The sequence below is a fragment of the Hyperolius riggenbachi genome, chromosome 10 (assembly GCF_040937935.1).
Source record: "Hyperolius riggenbachi isolate aHypRig1 chromosome 10, aHypRig1.pri, whole genome shotgun sequence".
NCBI classification, from domain to species: domain Eukaryota; kingdom Metazoa; phylum Chordata; class Amphibia; order Anura; family Hyperoliidae; genus Hyperolius; species Hyperolius riggenbachi.
The window spans coordinates 29,951,444-29,970,962 of record NC_090655.1 but is presented as its reverse complement, the minus strand read 5'-3'; the positions used below and the strand labels follow the sequence as shown (position 1 = coordinate 29,970,962).

Genomic DNA, 19,519 nt, shown 5'->3' with positions numbered 1-19,519 from the left:
TGCTCCTGGAGTGCAGAGCTGTAGCTGGTGATGGTGGCAGAAGCTGTGCCTTAGTGTTCCTAGAGTGCAGAGCTGTTGTTGATTTCTCGTGGGCAGATTTGCATCTGTGGGCTGTGATCAGTGGTAGGATTTGTGACTGGGTGATGTTCGCTGTCTTTACAATGTTAATCTATGCTTTGCAGGAATGCGGTACAAGCGGCGTGGAGTGGATAAGCACGGAGATGTAGCCAATTACGTTGAGACTGAGCAGTTCATCCATGTCCACAATCATACACTGTCCTTCGTACAGACACGCGGCTCAGTGCCTGTCTTCTGGAGCCAGGTGGGGTACCGCTACAACCCACGCCCTCGCCTGGATAAAGGTGGGTTCCTCGGGGTAATCCCAGTGCAGAAGTGCAATACTTCACTAGATATAATTCACAGTTTGGGTCATGTAAAAATGTAACAAATCCTATTCCTGTATTTAATAGTTGTTTTCCAGAAATCAGTATGTATATTATTGTGTTCCAGTGTTCATGGGTACCTGTGCGTTATTTAATTTTGCGGGTCGTTCGACCTTGTGATATGATAGGCCAGGAAGCTGACACTCTACCCTGTTGGCCATCTTGGCCTGTCATTGCCAAAGTGAATATCCCAGCATGTCGTCTGTATAATAAGATTCAAGAGAGCCCCATATCAGCCGGGTTCCAGTGTGTAGCCCTGCCACCTTGCAGAAAAAGGCCTCTACCTTTTCTACATATGATATAGAAAAGGCCAGGGCCATTTCCTGTAAGAGGGCAGATCTGTGCACCAGAACCCAGCTGATACGGGTTCCAGTGAATCTTCTTTCACAGACAATGACATAGTTAGTTTGGTTGAAAAAAAAAGACATCTGTCCATCAAGTTCAACCAGAAGGGGGAAAAAAAAACTGCCATCCTGAACCTGCACATATCCCAGTTGATCCAGAGGAAGGAGAAAAACCTTACAATCTGATTTTAAGAATATGGTGACTGCTTTATTGCAGTAGCACAAATAACTTTTTTGATTGGTTTATTTCATTTTTATGGCCTAAGCAGAGCTATTACTGTATATATGTTATTTATGATGACTATTATCTGAGGAATAGAACATTTTTATATTTTCTATTTTAATTACAGTTTACATTTCTTAGGAGTCGGTGCATTTTTTCTCCGGCTCCGACTCCACAGCCCTTGATTTCCATCCAAATTGGTTGAAATTATCGATCGAGAATGCTGAAAAGTAACGTTCGCAAGGGTGACTGTGTTCGATATTGTGACGACCAACCGTCCTCCCAAGTGTATATGTGTGCCCCCCATCCCCATGTGCAGTGTTGAGGGCTAACTTGTCACGTGTGAATCCTGGCCTTTTTTGGTGTCACCGCGATGGCCTGTACCATGTGACACCATGGAGCATTGGTGGTACAGGTGCTCGTGTTGGTGCCGGACACCAGGGCAGGCCAAGATTCCCACCGGCGTTTAAGTGAACCTTGTGGGAGGGGGGGACATATACACTTGAGGGGGTGTGGCGATAGGGTGATTTCCAATAGGTTTTATTCTAAAGTCTATTGGAAACTTGTTTGCTGTGTGTGGGCAGTTGATCCCTCTGATAAGATTCGATCAGGGAGAGGTATCTTTCTAATGATCGATCTGGTGGCACATCGAGTGATGTATGTTTTGTTGATTGGTATGTGGTGTTAGGTCATGTGGAATCATGCCCTATTGTTTATTTTTGGCTGCTGCAGGTGAGAAGGAGACCAGCCCGTATTTCTGCTTGCATTTCGATAAAGAGCTGAAGATTTACAAGAAGCAGGTAGGCTCCCCTGTTTCAGGTTTGGGGCAGAAACGTGTTGTTGTTACTGTCCTTCAACAGTCCTTTTTATGCTTGCTGCTTTTTGACAGGTTCTCATTAACCTGGTGGATCAAACCGGCAGGGAGAAAATCATCGGAGATGCCTATCTGAAGCAGGTCTTGATGTTTAATTGCCCCGACCTCACCTACATCACCTTTGACTTTCATGAGCACTGGTAGGTTCTGGAGGGATCCTCTATTGGTCACTGCGGTCCTCTTGTGCTATCGGACTCCAATGATACTTTTGTCTAAAGCTGAGTACACACTTTAAAGAGTAACTGTTAGCCCCCAAAGTGAAATTTAAATCTCTACAGCAATGTTTTATTTAGTATTAAAGTAATCCAAAAAGCCAATGCAGAACTTAAAAATCAATATAATTTTGTTACTATGTAGCCTTTTGCCCAAGCTAATGCCGCATATCTGATACTGATGAGCATGCAGAGCACATGTGAGTCGCCGAGTCACATGTGAGACATGTGAGAGAGATGCACGGTGGCGGCTGCTCTGCGGTGCTGCTCTGGAAGTGCTGCCGCTCTCTCTCCCTGTCAGAGCGGTCAGCTGTTTGTGGTGCGAATAGATCGGCACCTGGTCCTGGGGGGGAGAGGGGGGTCGGGCAGACATAGGCATGCTCTGCATGCTCATCAGTATCAGATATGCGGCTTTGCGTCCTTAGCTTGGGCAAAAGGCTACATAGTAACAAAATTATATTGATTTTTAAGTTCTGCATTGGCTTTTTGGATCACTTTAATACTAAATAAAACATTGCTGTAGAGATTTAAATTTCACTTTGGGGGCTAACAGTTACTCTTTAACCACTTTCCCCTCCACTACAGTATATCTACGTCAGCTGTGGCACCCTCCAAGCCACAGTCACGTAGATATACTGACCTGGCTGCAGCGCTGTTGTGCAGGGACAGGTGCGCTTCAGAGCGCACCCCCCGGCACTGTCAGCTGCCTTACTAATTGGCAAAAGGGAACATGTTCCCTTGTAGCCAATTAGTGACCCCCCCGCGGATGAATGATCACCGCTGTAGCAAACAGCGTGATCATTCATCTTTCCCCCTCCGTGGCCAGATCGTAATAAAAACGCCCCTGCAAGATGAATATCTTACCTGAACTGGTTCCTGCGATCATCCTGCAGCTCCAGCCTCCATTCTCCGCGGTGCACTCAGCCCTGTGACGCTGAATATCCGGGTCCCGGCTTGATGACGTCATCAAGCCGGGACCCGGATATTCAGTGTCACAGGGCTGAGTGAAGAGCGGAAAATGGAGGCTGGAGCTGCAGGATGATCGCAGGAACCAGGTAAGGTGAGATATTCATCTTGCAGGGGCATTTTTATTACGACCTGGGGGGGGGGCATCGTGATAAGGGGGGGGGGGGGCACATCAGGCTGCCCATAACAGAGGGTGGGGGTTTAAAATCTGAAGGGGGGGGTTTGAAATTATTATTGGGGCCCATCAGGGTAATGGGGTGGGGGATTTGATTATGGGGGGCACATCTGATGGTCCTGAGGGACATAACTTAATGCTGGGGGGCACATATGCAATAATGGGGTGGGGGCGCTAATCCTGGGGACACATCTGGCTATAATGGGGAACACTGATCCTGGGGACACATCTGGCTATAATGAGGGGTGTTTATTTGTGCTACGCAGCTGTATAAATATATGTGGGGGGGTCGCAAATGCAGGGGCATATCTGGCTATAATGGAGGCGGATATTGGGGGGCACATCTGGCTATACTGGGGGTGTCTGATACTGGGCACACATCTGGCTATCTATCCTTGGGGGACTTAATACTGATGGCATGTCTTTTACCTACTGTAGCACTTTGTATTTTTTACTAGAATTGAAGAAAACCTGAGAAATAATCCAATTTTAACGTTTTCCCCTCTTTTTTCCCGCTAAAATGCGCAGGAAAAAAAAAATTCTCGGGACAAAATACCCGCCAATGAAAGTCTAGTTTGTCCTGAAAAAAACGATATCTAGATCATTTAGGTGTCGTGAGTAGGGATAAAGTTATGGCTGATTAAAAAGGGACACCGCTAAAGCGTCAAAACTGCTCTGGTCAATAAGGGGAAAACAAGGTCTGGATGCGAAGTGGTTAAAGGACAACTGAAGTGAGAGATATATGGAGGCTGCCATATTTCCTTTTTAAACAATACTACTTACCTATACTACTTCTAAAGAACTCTGCATAGCACGGCCTATATAACACTAAACAACACTGTTGTTTAATACTACTTACCTGGCAGCCCTGCTGATCTATGGGGCTGCAGTAGTGACTGAATCGCATTAGAAACAAGCATGCAGATAATCTTGTCAGATCTGACAATAATGTCAAACGCCTGATATGCTGCATGCTTGTTCAGGGTCTATGGCTAAACGTATTAGAGGCAGAGGATCAGCAGGGCTGCCAGGCAACTAGTATTGCTTAAAGAGACTCTGAAGTGAGTCTAAATTCTCTTTATTAACTTGTATTCATTTGAATCACCCTCCAGCCCTGCTAAAGCGCCGCTATCCCGCGGCAAAACGAGGGGTCTATACCCCCCGAATCCCCCCTGCAAAATCCATGACTTTCCTGGTCGTGGATTTTGCTGCCCGGGGAGGCAGAGCTTTCAGCCGCAGCTCTGCCTCCATGCGCGTCAATCTGCTCGCTGTTTTCCGCCTCTCCCCCGCACCTATCAGTGAAGGAAGACTGAGAGGGGCGGGGATTGACGTGCAAAGAGGCAGAGCTGCTGCAATTAGCTCTGCCTCAAGCAGGAAGTGCTCCCCGGACACAGGAGAGAGGGGATTTGGGGGGTATAAACCCCTCGTTTTGCCGCGGGGGCGGCGTTTTAGCAGGGCTGAGGGTGATTCAAATGAATACAAGTTAAAGAGAATTTAGACTTGCTTCAGAGTCTCTTTAAAAGGAAATAAATATGGCAACCTCCATATACTTCTCACTACAGTTGTCCTTTAAATATCACCAGAAACAAGCATGCAGCTAATCTTGCTAATCAATAATGTCAGAAACACCTGATCTGCTGCATGCTTGTTTAGGTTCCTTTAGCTAACAGTATAATGCTGGGAATACACCATACGTTTTTTCGGCAGATAGATGATTAGATAATTTTCCGACATGTCCGATCTTATTTTCAATAGTTTTTCTGATAAATTTCTCATAGAAGTAAATAGAAATAGATAAGGGAAATCGACCAGAAAATCGAATCAAAAATTGACTGAAAAAACGCATCGTGTGTACCCAGTATTAGAGGCAGAGGATCAGCAGGACAGCCAGGCAATGTGCATTGTTTAAAAGGAAATAAATATGGAAACCTTTATATCACTCATTACAGTTGTCCTAAAAAATAAATGTTGCTCAGAAAGACTGTCTTGGAAACATTCTAGGCACTGCCATGGGGGGGATGGGGTGAGATGTGAAGGGGGTGTCCTGCTGCTGGGACTACAAGTGACGAACAATAGAAGTTGGTCACTAGAGGATCCTATATGACGGAGCACTTGGAGCACAGTTATTGAACTCCAGTCCTTGAGGGCCACATCCATGCCTGTGTTTAGGATAGACAGTAAACTGTGTAAATGGGGGAATGTGTGCTACTTGATGACCACATCCTTCCTTATAATGTCCCATCAAAATGTGTATCCCCCGGACCCAGGTTGGGTGTTGCAGTGTAATTATGGCTCTCTTGTCTGCTGGCAAGCCTCTCTCAATGTCCAGTGTCTTCTCTTCATTGCCGCCAGGGGTCGTCTGCATTCCCATGACTCTGCCTTATATGCTGATGGTATGACTAAATCTGAACACACAGGGCTTGAACACAGTGCCTTGTGGGCTGACCTTTTATGCGAATTACTATAATATGCTGGAAGAATTAAGAGTTGAAGTAATGTGTAGTGATGTTTCTCTTGGTATAGCATGGTCCAGATTTACATGCAGATTGGGTAGATTGAACAGGTTCTCTTTCATTTCTCCCCACTTATGTTTCATGTCACCAGTCGCGGCATGAAGTTTGAAAACGTGCAGACGCTGACGGACGCCATCAGCGATATCATAACGGACATGAAGTGGTGCTGGTGAGTACAAGCTGAATCTTTGCTGGAACATTGAGAGTTGTGTAAAGATGGCCGCTTACATAGTATTTCATCTGTTGTAAGGGTGGATCAGGCGGGGGTCATCTGCAAGCAGCAAGGTATCTTCCGTGTGAACTGTATGGACTGTCTGGACCGGACCAACGTGGTTCAAGCTGCCATCGCTCGAGTGGTCATGGAGCAACAGGTGAAATTCAGAGGACAACTGTACAGTTGGCCAACCTCTCCAGCCTTCTTGTGGTGTTTTTTTTTTTTTTTTTAAATACCATAGTTTTTAGACCACTCCCTCCACTCGCTGCTCCTGCCAAACTTGAACTACTTCTGTGGGAGGATTAGTCATTTGATAAAATAATAGTCTGCTTATTGGCACAAATGCAATTCATCATGATATAATGTTAAAGAGAATCTGTATTGTTAAAATCACACAAAAGTAAACATACCAGTGCGTTAGGGGACATCTTCTATTGCCCTCTGTCACAATTTCGCTGCTCCTTGCCGCATTAAAAGTGGTTAAAAACAGTTTTAAAAAGTTTGTTTATAAACAAACAAAATGGCCACCAAAACAGGAAGTAGGTTGATGTACAGTATGTCCACACATAGAAAATACATCCATACACAAGCAGGCTGTATACAGCCTTCCTTTTTAATCTCAAGAGATCATTTGTGTGTTTCTTTCTCCCTGCAGTTCTCATGCACTGAAGTTTCAGGCTGCTTGTTTCTTCCTGCAAACAGCTTTACCCTGGTCTGTAATTCCCCAGTATGTGAAAGCCCAGCCAGCTCAGAGGACCATTTATCCAGCTTGTAAAAGATAAGAGAGAAGAGAGAATCTGCTCTAATCTAAATAATACACAGGCAGTGTGCAGAGAGGGGCCTGGAAGGGGGAGTTCATAGCAGAACCACAACACTGAAGAACTTGGCAGCCTTCCAGACACAGGCCTGACAAGTCTGACAAGAGAGAGATAAGTTGATTTATTACAGAGACTGTGATAGTACAAAGTGCTGCAGTAAGCCAGAACACATTAGAATAGCTTTTGGAACTTGTAGGATGATAAAAAACAGGATGCAATTTTTGTTACGGAGTCTCTTTAAAGAGCCCTTTCACACTGTGCGGGTTGCATTGTGATTGCGTCAAAAGCTGTCAGAATGTTGCACCGCATGCTTGACGTGTGGTGTGAATATGCTGTGAAGCATATATTACAATGTCATTATGCTTCACTGCCGCTGTAAAGGCACGCATCACTTGGTTAACTCACACCATGCTGTGCGTTACTGCGTCGGAACCCATTGCATTGCACTCTATGTGAAAGCCACATAGGAATACCGTCGTGATACGATGATGTTGTCCATTGCGACGTAACGCAACAAACTTAAAGGGAACCTGAAGCGAGGAAAATGTATTTAAAATAAACACATGACGTAGCTGCAAATGAATATTACATACTAACCTCACCGTCAGGTCCCCTCAGAAGCTCACCATTTTCTTCTTACAGTGATCCTTTTCAGTTCTGACAATATTTTGTCAGACTGAAATATACCAGTTGCTTTCAGTTATATATCAGCAGCTGTCAGTTACAACTGAATGTGCAAGGTAATGTCCATGTTTCCCTGTGGCTCAAGTGGGTGATATTACAGTTTTAACAGTGTGCTGACCAGGAAGCTGTTAGGGGGTAATAGCCATTTTTAAAATGGAGGACAGAGAATTCCATTGATCACTGTGGACAAATTGGACGCAGGAGAGGAGAAAAAAATTGAGTAGTAGACGACACAGGAGGTAAGTATGACCTGTGTATGGTTAATTTGTCTTTTTATTATTTTCAGTTTAGCTTCTCTTTAATGTAAAAGGGCTCTTGACCTTCAATAAGCATATGAAAGATCACACACTGAGTTTCTCAAGCCAAATATATAACCTGTTTTTGTCTCCTCCCCCTACCCCCCCCCCCCCCCCCCCCCCAGATTAAAATAAATGTGTTAGGATACAGTCCTTAGTCCAGAGGCTCCCCATGTCCTACCAGACCACAGGTGTCGAGCTCCAGGCCTGGAGGGCCAGATCCATGCCAGTGTTTAGGATGGACTGAGAAATAGAGGAATGTGTTCTACCTGATGGACCACACCTTTCCTGATTCAGACCCATCAATTAATATGAGTTGTGTCAAAAATGTGTGAGGACCTCGGCCCTCGAAGGACCGGTATGACATCCCTGTTTCTGACCATTGCCATGCAGGGACCCTCTGAACATATCCAACAAGAGCTTGTCTGATATCTTCTAGTGGCTGCACTCCCCTCCGAGTGCAGCCCTACTGCACATGCACAAGTATGGCCACGCCCCTGCAGTAGCGCAAACCTGTCCATGAGCGATTTTATGCTACTGTTTGGGTGTGGCTGTACAATGTGTCTGTGCTCGTACGCAAAAAGGAGCATGGCCACAAAATAGGAGAGGGTCCTGACCAGTGGCGGCGGGGTCGAAGAGGTCATGAGAAGCCTCCGGACTAGCCAAGGCTTTCCCTTCTTATTAGATTTTTACTTTTGCATTACAGGTGTGCTTGAAGTCTACTTGCAGCATAGATAAAACAGTTCATCTCAAAATTGCTTCCTGGTTAATGATTCCGTCATAAGGAACCTTTAAATTGTCTTTCCCTCCCCCTTCTCTGGGCTCCGCCTCTGACACAGGAGACCAGGGTTTGAATCTCTGCTCTTGCTGTTCAGTAAGCCAGCACCTATTCAGTAGGAGACCTCGGGCAAGACTCCCCTAACACTGCTACTGCCTATAGAGTGCGCCCTAGTGGCTGCAGCTCTGGCAATTTGAGTCCGCCAGGAGAAAAGCATGATATAAATGTTATTGGTCTTCACTTTTCTTAATCGCACTGCCTGATTTCTGTGATTGCACATCTCATGTGATATGCTGTGTAGGCCTCTCCTGCAGCACATTATTTGCGCTGATCTTTGTGTGATAATTAGTCGGTGCTGAGCAGCTGTTTTGTAGTTACGCAGCCATGATAAGCTTATGATCTCTCATCTCTCCGCCCAGCTGAAGAAACTTGGGGTGATGCCACCAGAACAGCTGCTGCCAATGAAGTGCTACCGGCTTTACCAGATCATGTGGGCCAACAATGGAGACTCAATCAGCAAGCAGTACGCCGGCACAGCTGCTCTGAAGGTTATTGTTCATTTTCACTTCTGTGCTACATAGTCAGAAAAACAGTGGTGTCACTAATATGTAACATATTCCTGAGAGCAGTGGTGTCACTCCTGTGTTACATACTGTATTCCTGAGAGCAGTAGTATCACTCCTGTGTTACATACTGTATTCCTGAGAGCAGTAGTATCACTCCTGTGTTACATACTGTATTCCCGAGAGCAGTAGTATCACTCCTGTGTTACATACTGTATTTCTGAGAGCAGTAGTATCACTCCTGTGTTACATACTGTATTCCCGAGAGCAGTAGTATCACTCCTGTGTTACATACTGTATTCCCGAGAGCAGTAGTATCACTCCTGTGTTACATACTGTATTCCTGAGAGCAGTAGTATCACTCCTGTGTTACATACTGTATTCCCGAGAGCAGTAGTATCACTCCTGTGTTACATACTGTATTCCTGAGAGCAGTAGTATCACTCCTGTGTTACATACTGTATTCCTGAGAGCAGTAGTATCACTCCTGTGTTACATACTGTATTCCTGAGAGCAGTAGTATCACTCCTGTGTTACTGTATTCCTGAGAGCAGTAGTATCACTCCTGTGTTACATACTGTGTTCCTGAGAGCAGTAGTATCACTCCTGTGTTACATACTGTATTCCTGAGAGCAGTAGTATCACTCCTGTGTTACATACTGTATTCCTGAGAGCAGTAGTATCACTCCTGTGTTACTGTATTCCTGAGAGCAGTAGTATCACTCCTGTGTTACATACTGTATTCCTGAGAGCAGTAGTATCACTCCTGTGTTACATACTGTATTCCTGAGAGCAGTAGTATCACTCCTGTGTTACATACTGTATTCCCGAGAGCAGTGGTGTCACTCCTGTGTTACATACTGTATTCCTGAGAGCAGTAGTATCACTCCTGTGTTACATACTGTATTCCTGAGAGCAGTGGTGTCACTCCTGTGTTACATACTGTATTCCTGAGAGCAGTGGTGTCACTCCTGTGTTACATACTGTATTCCTGAGAGCAGTAGTATCACTCCTGTGTTACATACTGTATTCCTGAGAGCAGTAGTATCACTCCTGTGTTACATACTGTATTCCTGAGAGCAGTAGTATCACTCCTGTGTTACATACTGTATTCCTGAGAGCAGTAGTATCACTCCTGTGTTACATACTGTATTCCTGAGAGCAGTAGTATCACTCCTGTGTTACATACTGTATTCCTGAGAGCAGTAGTATCACTCCTGTGTTACATACTGTATTCCTGAGAGCAGTAGTATCACTCCTGTGTTACATACTGTATTCCCGAGAGCAGTAGTATCACTCCTGTGTTACATACTATATTCCTGAGAGCAGTAGTATCACTCCTGTGTTACATACTGTATTCCCGAGAGCAGTAGTATCACTCCTGTGTTACATACTATATTCCTGAGAGCAGTAGTATCACTCCTGTGTTACATACTATATTCCTGAGAGCAGTAGTATCACTCCGTGTTACATACTGTATTCCCGAGAGCAGTAGTATCACTCCTGTGTTACATACTATATTCCTGAGAGCAGTAGTATCACTCCTGTGTTACATACTGTATTCCCGAGAGCAGTGGTGTCACTCCTGTGTTACATACTGTATTCCTGAGAGCAGTAGTATCACTCCTGTGTTACATACTGTATTCCTGAGAGCAGTAGTATCACTCCTGTGTTACTGTATTCCTGAGAGCAGTAGTATCACTCCTGTGTTACTGTATTCCTGAGAGCAGTAGTATCACTCCTGTGTTACATACTGTATTCCTGAGAGCAGTAGTATCACTCCTGTGTTACATACTGTATTCCTGAGAGCAGTAGTATCCCTCCTGTGTTACATACTGTATTCCTGAGAGCAGTAGTATCACTCCTGTGTTACTGTATTCCTGAGAGCAGTAGTATCACTCCTGTGTTACATACTGTATTCCTGAGAGCAGTAGTATCACTCCTGTGTTACATACTGTATTCCTGAGAGCAGTAGTATCACTCCTGTGTTACATACTGTATTCCTGAGAGCAGTAGTATCACTCCTGTGTTACTGTATTCCTGAGAGCAGTAGTATCACTCCTGTGTTACATACTGTATTCCTGAGAGCAGTAGTATCACTCCTGTGTTACATACTGTATTCCTGAGAGCAGTAGTATCACTCCTGTGTTACATACTGTATTCCTGAGAGCAGTAGTATCCCTCCTGTGTTACATACTGTATTCCTGAGAGCAGTAGTATCCCTCCTGTGTTACTGTATTCCTGAGAGCAGTAGTATCACTCCTGTGTTACATACTGTATTCCTGAGAGCAGTAGTATCACTCCTGTGTTACATACTGTATTCCTGAGAGCAGTAGTATCACTCCTGTGTTACATACTGTATTCCTGAGAGCAGTAGTATCACTCCTGTGTTACTGTATTCCTGAGAGCAGTAGTATCACTCCTGTGTTACTGTATTCCTGAGAGCCGTAGTATCACTCCTGTGTTACATACTGTATTCCTGAGAGCAGTAGTATCACTCCTGTGTTACATACTGTATTCCTGAGAGCAGTAGTATCCCTCCTGTGTTACATACTGTATTCCTGAGAGCAGTAGTATCACTCCTGTGTTACTGTATTCCTGAGAGCAGTAGTATCACTCCTGTGTTACATACTGTATTCCTGAGAGCAGTAGTATCACTCCTGTGTTACATACTGTATTCCTGAGAGCAGTAGTATCACTCCTGTGTTACATACTGTATTCCTGAGAGCAGTAGTATCACTCCTGTGTTACTGTATTCCTGAGAGCAGTAGTATCACTCCTGTGTTACATACTGTATTCCTGAGAGCAGTAGTATCACTCCTGTGTTACATACTGTATTCCTGAGAGCAGTAGTATCACTCCTGTGTTACATACTGTATTCCTGAGAGCAGTAGTATCACTCCTGTGTTACATACTGTATTCCTGAGAGCAGTAGTATCCCTCCTGTGTTACATACTGTATTCCTGAGAGCAGTAGTATCACTCCTGTGTTACTGTATTCCTGAGAGCAGTAGTATCACTCCTGTGTTACATACTGTATTCCTGAGAGCAGTAGTATCACTCCTGTGTTACATACTGTATTCCTGAGAGCAGTAGTATCACTCCTGTGTTACATACTGTATTCCTGAGAGCAGTAGTATCACTCCTGTGTTACTGTATTCCTGAGAGCAGTAGTATCACTCCTGTGTTACTGTATTCCTGAGAGCAGTAGTATCACTCCTGTGTTACTGTATTCCTGAGAGCAGTAGTATCACTCCTGTGTTACATACTGTATTCCTGAGAGCAGTAGTATCACTCCTGTGTTACATACTGTATTCCTGAGAGCAGTAGTATCACTCCTGTGTTACTGTATTCCTGAGAGCAGTAGTATCACTCCTGTGTTACATACTGTATTCCTGAGAGCAGTAGTATCACTCCTGTGTTACATACTGTATTCCTGAGAGCAGTAGTATCACTCCTGTGTTACATACTGTATTCCTGAGAGCAGTAGTATCACTCCTGTGTTACTGTATTCCTGAGAGCAGTAGTATCACTCCTGTGTTACATACTGTATTCCTGAGAGCAGTAGTATCACTCCTGTGTTACATACTGTATTCCTGAGAGCAGTAGTATCACTCCTGTGTTACATACTGTATTCCTGAGAGCAGTAGTATCACTCCTGTGCAACATTCTGGAGATTAGTGGTGTCACTCCTGTTTAACATCTCCTTGATTGCAGTAGTGTCTCTCTTGGGTTACATATTGTGGACAGCAGTAGTGTCACTCCTGTGTAACCTATTTTGGAGAGCAGTCGTGTCACTTCTGTGCTACATATTCTGGGGGCTGTTGTATCACTCCTGTGTAACATATCCTTGAGTGCAGTAGTGTCTCTCTTGTGTTACATATTCTGGAGACCAGTAATATAAATCTTTCTGGGGGCTATTGTGTCACTTCTGTTTAGCATATTCTGGAGAGTAGTGTCACTCCTGTGTAAAATATCCTTGAGTGCAGTAGTGTCTCTCCTGTCTTAAGGTGCGTACACACGCACTACCGCCGGCAACGACTGGTCTGCCAGACCCTCCCGCTGGGCAGACGCACAACCGTCAGTAGCATGTGTGTACGTGCTGTCGGCGGACTGATAAGGCTGTTTTGAACAATCCGCTCAGCTCAGCGGGAGGGTCCGGCGGACCCGTTGTTGCCGGCGGTAGTGCGCGTGTATGCACCTTTACATATCCTTGAGTGCAGTAGTGTCTCTCCTGTGCTACATATTCTGGAGGGCAGTAGCATCAGTCATATGTAATCTATCCTTAAATGCAGTAGTGTTACTTCTGTTTAGCATATTCTGGAGAGCAGTAGTGTCACTCCTGTGTAATATATTCTGAAGATCCCATGTAGTGTGTGTAGGTAGGTAGCTGGTAATGGGGCTAGATGAAGCTGATTACTTGTATTGGGCATTAGGTGCGTGTGGAGGTAGTTGGTACTGTGGCCAGTGGATGCAGATCCCGTGTATTGAGTATTAGGTTCATATTGGAGGTATCTGGTGTATTGGGTATTAGGTGTGTCTGTTGAAGTATCTGGTGATGGGACCGGTTGAGACTGATTTCTGTTACCTCATTCTGTCCTCACAGGGGGATTTCACTCGCACCGGGGAGAGGAGACTGGCAGGTGTGATGAAAGATGGTGTAAACTCTGCTAATCGATACTACTTAAACAGGTTCAAGGATGCCTACCGACAGGCTGTGATAGGTAAGACCATCTTCCCTCAGAGTGTCATATCTGCGTGTATGACTGAAAGTGAATGCTGATGAACTGAACATAAGCAGACGTTTCCTTGCCTGTATGTGGTATGTCACACCTGTAAGGCATGTACGTTATTTGAGGCGCTAGAATGCCATAAGCGTATGAGTGATTTGTCCTGTCGGTCAGCAGCTTGCGGCGTGCCTACAGATTGGGCGCGGCTGTGAGTGCCATTGCTGCATCGGCTTGCCACAGTGCCAGTTTGGTGTTCCCTGCATTGTCTTACCATAAGGCTGTCTCTATGTTCGTACTCGCAAGAAAGGGGAGCTATGCTCATCTTGCTTAAAGCGGTATCGTCACCTTAAAAATCAAATTTTAACAGCAACTGGTCTGAGTGTATTAAGTGATAAAGATGCTAATCCTGCATTCAAAACTTTCAAAACTTTTTCTGCTGTTATGATTTGGAGTTATCACATACTTAAGGAACACTGGCCCTTTAGTAGTCGTGCCAAAGAATTGCATGCTGGGGGTTCTTTTTATCTATAATCTATTCCTCCACTTCCCTTTATTTCCCTGCCAGCTTCTTATCTGAAACCTAATCCCCTACTCACTTACAAGCAAGGCTGAGGCGACTCAGCAATTGGAGGAGACAAGAAAAAAAGTAAAGGGCAGAAATGACATCACAAGTTAGCCTTAAGTGTGGGCAAAAGACATGGCCCCCACCAGGAACATAATTCTCGTAATTTACTATATAACATTCACTGAAATCAAAACGTGGAGAGTATAATACATGCGTTATGTAAGTAGGTCAAGTATTTATCTACTTATATATGTGTTTTTTTTCCCTGGCATAGTATGGCTGATCCTACTGCTTTAAAGTGTAGCCAAGGCGATACGTGACATGATGCGGTGTGTGTGCTTGTGATAATTGAGGTTGGATAGCTTTCCGACCTCAATTATCACAAGCCCGCACACAGCGCAGCTCCCCTGCTCGCTGTGTGTAATGAAACATATACGGAACTTAAGCGGCAGGTGGAGGGGGCAGAGTTATGGACGCACAGCCCGGAGGAAGAACTGTCACTTCCTCCCCGCTCATAATTGTTGACAAAACCGGGCCACAGGGGCATTGGAGGGGGGATGATGGTGCTGTGTGCTGTGACTTTGTCACAGCAGCAGTAATAAGACGATTTTAAAACTATTTATGACCAGGGCAGGGGTATTTTAAGGTAGTGCAGTTTGTTGCTCCCTGGAGATGTAGACTGGTTTATGTGCATGCAGAGGCAATCCAGCACTGGGACCCTCCAAAGTATTCTTGTTGCCGCTGAGCGCAGGCGTACTAGCGGCTTTCAGTTCAGACTCCGGCGGAAATAGCCAAACATTGGTTCTGCTCTACTGCGCAGGTGCGAGTTGTCTCGGCTATTTCCGCCGCAGCCTGAGCGGAAAGCTATAAATGTTTTTGTTCTGCACTGTTCGGGGGATTCCAGTGCTGAATCGGGATTGCAGAGGAGGATGGGGAAGCCTTTTTGGGATCCAGAGGCACCCCCCCCCCCCCCCCACCCCGAGGCAAGTACCTGTTTTTATTTAATTTTGAAGTTACACTTTAAAGCTCGTACACACAAGGGGCAAAAATTGTCCGAAATGGGCGACTCATCGTTCAGATATCATGCAGTAAATAACTGATTAACCGAGGGGTTAAAAAATGATCCTCAGTGATTCTCCTGCATTTCGTTTGACACTCATGACGGATCACTTCGGCAGATAATCGTTACTAATCTTAGTGAGCAGTGTGTACAGAAACAAAAGTTTTAAACCATTTTATGGCTAGCTGCTCCCAGCTTATACATAGGCCTTTTTGTTAATTAGAGGTTAGGGTCCCTTCCAAAAGGATGGCCTCATTGCGGTGGAAGGGTCCAGTACGGAATACTCTGCATGAAAAACGGTTCTTGGAAGCTAACATTCTTCATTAATGTTTATTTGGTGCATCTGTTTTGAATGCAAGATGTGTACTTTGCCTATGAGTTAGGCTCTGCATACCTATGCTGATAGTCATTCAGATACAGTCTGCTTTGGGAAACGCTGCCACCTTTCTCTGCTGTCTAAAAAAGTGTGTACAGGGCTATAAACTATTAATAAATGTGTCCGCAAAGTCTATGGCACCTCGCCTAGATCCAGCATCGTATAATGGTCCGATCATTTAGCATATCGTCTGTAGTGTTTTAAAAATGTTCACTAGAGATGGTGGCGAACAGCTCGCCAGTGAACTTCTATGGGCAGCCTGGCCGTGTACTACTTCGGGGTCGCAATGTCCCGCAGTAGTACCCATGCACATGTCCCTTCACGGGTCCATTCGTATGCATGCACAGGCCTGGCAGTGCGCGTCCTTGATTGCGTGCCTGTGGCCGGGCACGCTTTGTGATGTCACGCACATGCGCAAAGCATGGCCATCCACAGGTGCGCAGTGAAGGACACGCACTGCCGGGTTTGGGCATGCTTACTAATGGACGTGTGCAGACACGGGCATGTGTACTACTGCGGGACATTGCGACCCGGAAGTAGTACACGGCCAGGCTGCCCTTAGCTATTCGCTTCACAAAAATGCAATGCAAGATGGTAGGAGGTAACCCAGTTGTGATACGATATATAGTGAGTGAAGGGAAGTAATAGGAACAGTCTTACCTCATGACTGTTAGACACCAATAAAAAGACAACGCGTTTCACCTGACCTGACCACTTCCGCAGGTCAATACGAGACCGTGTCTGAGCTATGTATCTCTGTTTCAGAGCGCCAAAAAATTTGAAAAAGAGTTAGTAGATGGTGTGTCTTGCCCCAGTACTGGCAAAGTGGTGCATTGTCTACCGAAGTACGAATGTGGTGGTGTTGCATTGTCCTTTCACGCTGCTGATTCGTTTTACTTATTATGAGACGTGGCTGCTCAGGTCTGGCTGTTTTCTCTGGCAGATCTCATGCAGGGAGTCCCGGTGACAGAAGATCTCTACTCCATCTTCACGAAGGAGAAGGAGCATGAAGCCCTCCACAGGCAGAGCCAGCGGAACCACCAGGAGCTAATCAGCCAACTGCTTCAGAACTATATGCAGATCCTCCTACCGGACAACGAGAAGTTCCATGGCGGTTGGGCACTTATCGACTGTGACCCCAGGTCTGTCTGAGGCTCTACACTAGTTCATAAATTACTGACGTCTTCAGGAATATGTTATTTATGTTGAATATTCTAAAGGTTCCCATACATCAGATGATTTATGGGCAGATCGACCAAGAGACAGACCTCTCTCTGATCGAATCTGATTGGAGAGAGATCTGTTGGTTGCCCAAACATCGCAGACCGATTCTTGATTGATTTCAGCATGAAATCTCTCAGGAATCGGCCTTATGACGCCGCCTCGCTGTTCCTCCTCCCTCCCCCTTCCCAATGTAAAATGTGCTCTGTGCCTGTATAGTTTACCTGTCCATGTCTGCTGCTTGCTCAGTCTTCTTACTCTCACCCCACGTGGTCCACACCATATACATTGGCATGTGTGTGACATCATACATGCGCCCACATTACTCCGGCAACCACGTAGGGCGCATGTATGAAGATAATTATCAAATCTGATGAAAATCGGTGCCGCCAAGTGCATGCCTGATCGACAGTGCGACCAATTTCGAGCTGTGCATGTTGATCGGACATGCTCAAAGATGTCGGGCCTTCATGGTTGATCGGGTGCGGGGCGGTCACAGCGAGCATAATCGGGACAAGTGATGAAAGCGACGAAACCCCCGGTGCTGTTACCCCAGTGTATAAATCTACATGTACGCATTTATACATCACCTGTCCTGTGTCGCGGTACCCATCAATCTTCCAAATACGCCGCTCTTCCATTCACACCATACATGACACATAGCCGACACGTGTGTGATGTTATATGCGCCATGCCGGCATCGTGTATGGGGCTAATGAATGGGTAGAGGATTCGGAAGACAGGCACTGCGACACAGGGCAGGTAATGTATGAATGCACACATCTACATTTATACACTGGGGGGCAGTGGTGAGGCAGCAGCCTCGGCTGATTCACAAGAGATTTAATGCTGAAATCGATCAGGAATCGGCCTGTGGTGTATGGGGCAGCCAGCAGATCTCTCTCTAATCAGATCTGATTAGAGAGAGATTTGTCTCTTGGTCGAATCTGCCCATCATCGCTAGATCTATGGCTACCTTGAAGCACACAGGGCTTTTGTCAAGTACCAGATTCCCGTCATCTGCAAAAGTGCGCTCTGCCCTCTAGTGGTGAAGCTGACAAGTCCGTGCAGGCTCAGTGATAATGCGTCATTGTCCTGGGTATTTTAGGAACAGTAATTATTCAGTCTTTCGCTTCCTCTAGCGTGAGCTTGTACAGGAAATAGCTGTTCAGCTAATTATATTACTTGTACAGGAAATGGTTGTTCTGGTAATTCTCTGTGGTGTTCTGGTAATTAACAAGTGTTTTTTTTATTTTTTACTTCCTTGTAGCCTTATTGATGCCACACACAAAGATGTTGAAGTGCTGCTATTGCTGTCTAACTGCGCATATTATGTGGCCTAGTAAGTAACCAGCAATCCCTATTAGATCAATATCTTTCCATCATGTCGGTCCCTATTCTTCCTCTGTGGCAAGGGGCAGGAACTGAAAGGCTAATAATTCTGAGGGGATGCAGATGTTACGCAAGTTCTGCAGCATGTAGTCACATGGTCGGACCAGTGAGGCCAAAGATGGGTGGTTTTAGTGTTGGTGGGGGAATAGTTACGGAGATATTACATCCACCGACCGACCATCCGGTCCGACCATGTGACGGCATGGTCATATGACCAAACTGATAGAATAATGACATAATATCACAGAGTTAACCTTACTGGAGGAGAGTAAATGCTAAAACTTAACTTTTATTATAGCATTAAAATCTTAGTTGCTGACTAACAGTGGTTAAAAAAAATAAAATCAAGAAATTCACAATAACATAGCGTGTAGGCCATAAGTCAGCAGCCAGGCAGCCATGGCGTATACACTGTCATTGTGATTTATTTTTTTTTATAATATCTAAATGGAACTATATATAGCACTCTAGCACTGGGCATTTTTCACCCCTGACGAAGCTTCCAATTAAGGAAGTGAAACATGTAGGGTATTGTGTGGGGTTGTGTATTGTTTACATTACAATGAGATGAGAGTTAGGACAATCTAGTGATTATAGAACTAGAAAATTGTACAGATTCCAGTCCCCTGCCCATTGTGCAATCCATTCACTGTTAGTCAGCAACCACGATTTTAAGCCGCATCTACACGAGTAGATGCGGCCGCGATGCTCCTTATCAATCGAGCGGCTCGATTGATAAGATCCGACAGGACGGATCTCCGCACCGCCGATTCCCTGCTCGATCCCCGCGAGGGGACAATGGCAGGGAATCGTGCGGGAGATAAGCGGCGCCGGCGGGCACGAGCGGGGAATCTAATGCGGCGCACGCGCTGCGAGCGGGGACGCAGCGGGGACGCGCAAGAGGCTGCCGATCGCCACAACATCTCCCCGTGTAGACGGGGCTTTAATGCTATTTATTAAAAGTTACGTTTTTTAGCATTTACTCTCCGCCAGTAAGGTTAACATTGTGATATTGTATAGTTCAGGTGTGTGTTTTATAATAATGACATACACAATTGAAATTACGTGGGGAA

At 45.3% G+C, this 19,519-nt stretch overlaps 1 protein-coding gene across 2 annotated transcripts in view; it reads left to right on the top strand.

The window, feature by feature from the left end:
* Window positions 1-19,519, top strand: part of INPP5F (inositol polyphosphate-5-phosphatase F) — a 64,178-nt gene that overhangs the window by 36,575 nt on the left and 8,084 nt on the right. Inside the window, exons 8-16 of one of the 2 annotated variants that reach the window (XM_068258328.1) lie at window positions 183-362; window positions 1,743-1,810; window positions 1,900-2,024; window positions 5,842-5,919; window positions 6,001-6,121; window positions 8,960-9,088; window positions 13,709-13,826; window positions 16,777-16,975; window positions 18,325-18,396. In XM_068258328.1, the coding sequence (XP_068114429.1) occupies window positions 183-362; window positions 1,743-1,810; window positions 1,900-2,024; window positions 5,842-5,919; window positions 6,001-6,121; window positions 8,960-9,088; window positions 13,709-13,826; window positions 16,777-16,975; window positions 18,325-18,396 (1,090 nt within the window). Of the gene's footprint in view, window positions 1-182; window positions 363-1,742; window positions 1,811-1,899; window positions 2,025-5,841; window positions 5,920-6,000; window positions 6,122-8,959; window positions 9,089-13,708; window positions 13,827-16,776; window positions 16,976-18,324; window positions 18,397-19,519 lie in introns of those variants that run through there. The other variant, XR_011024544.1, reaches the window with a different exon arrangement.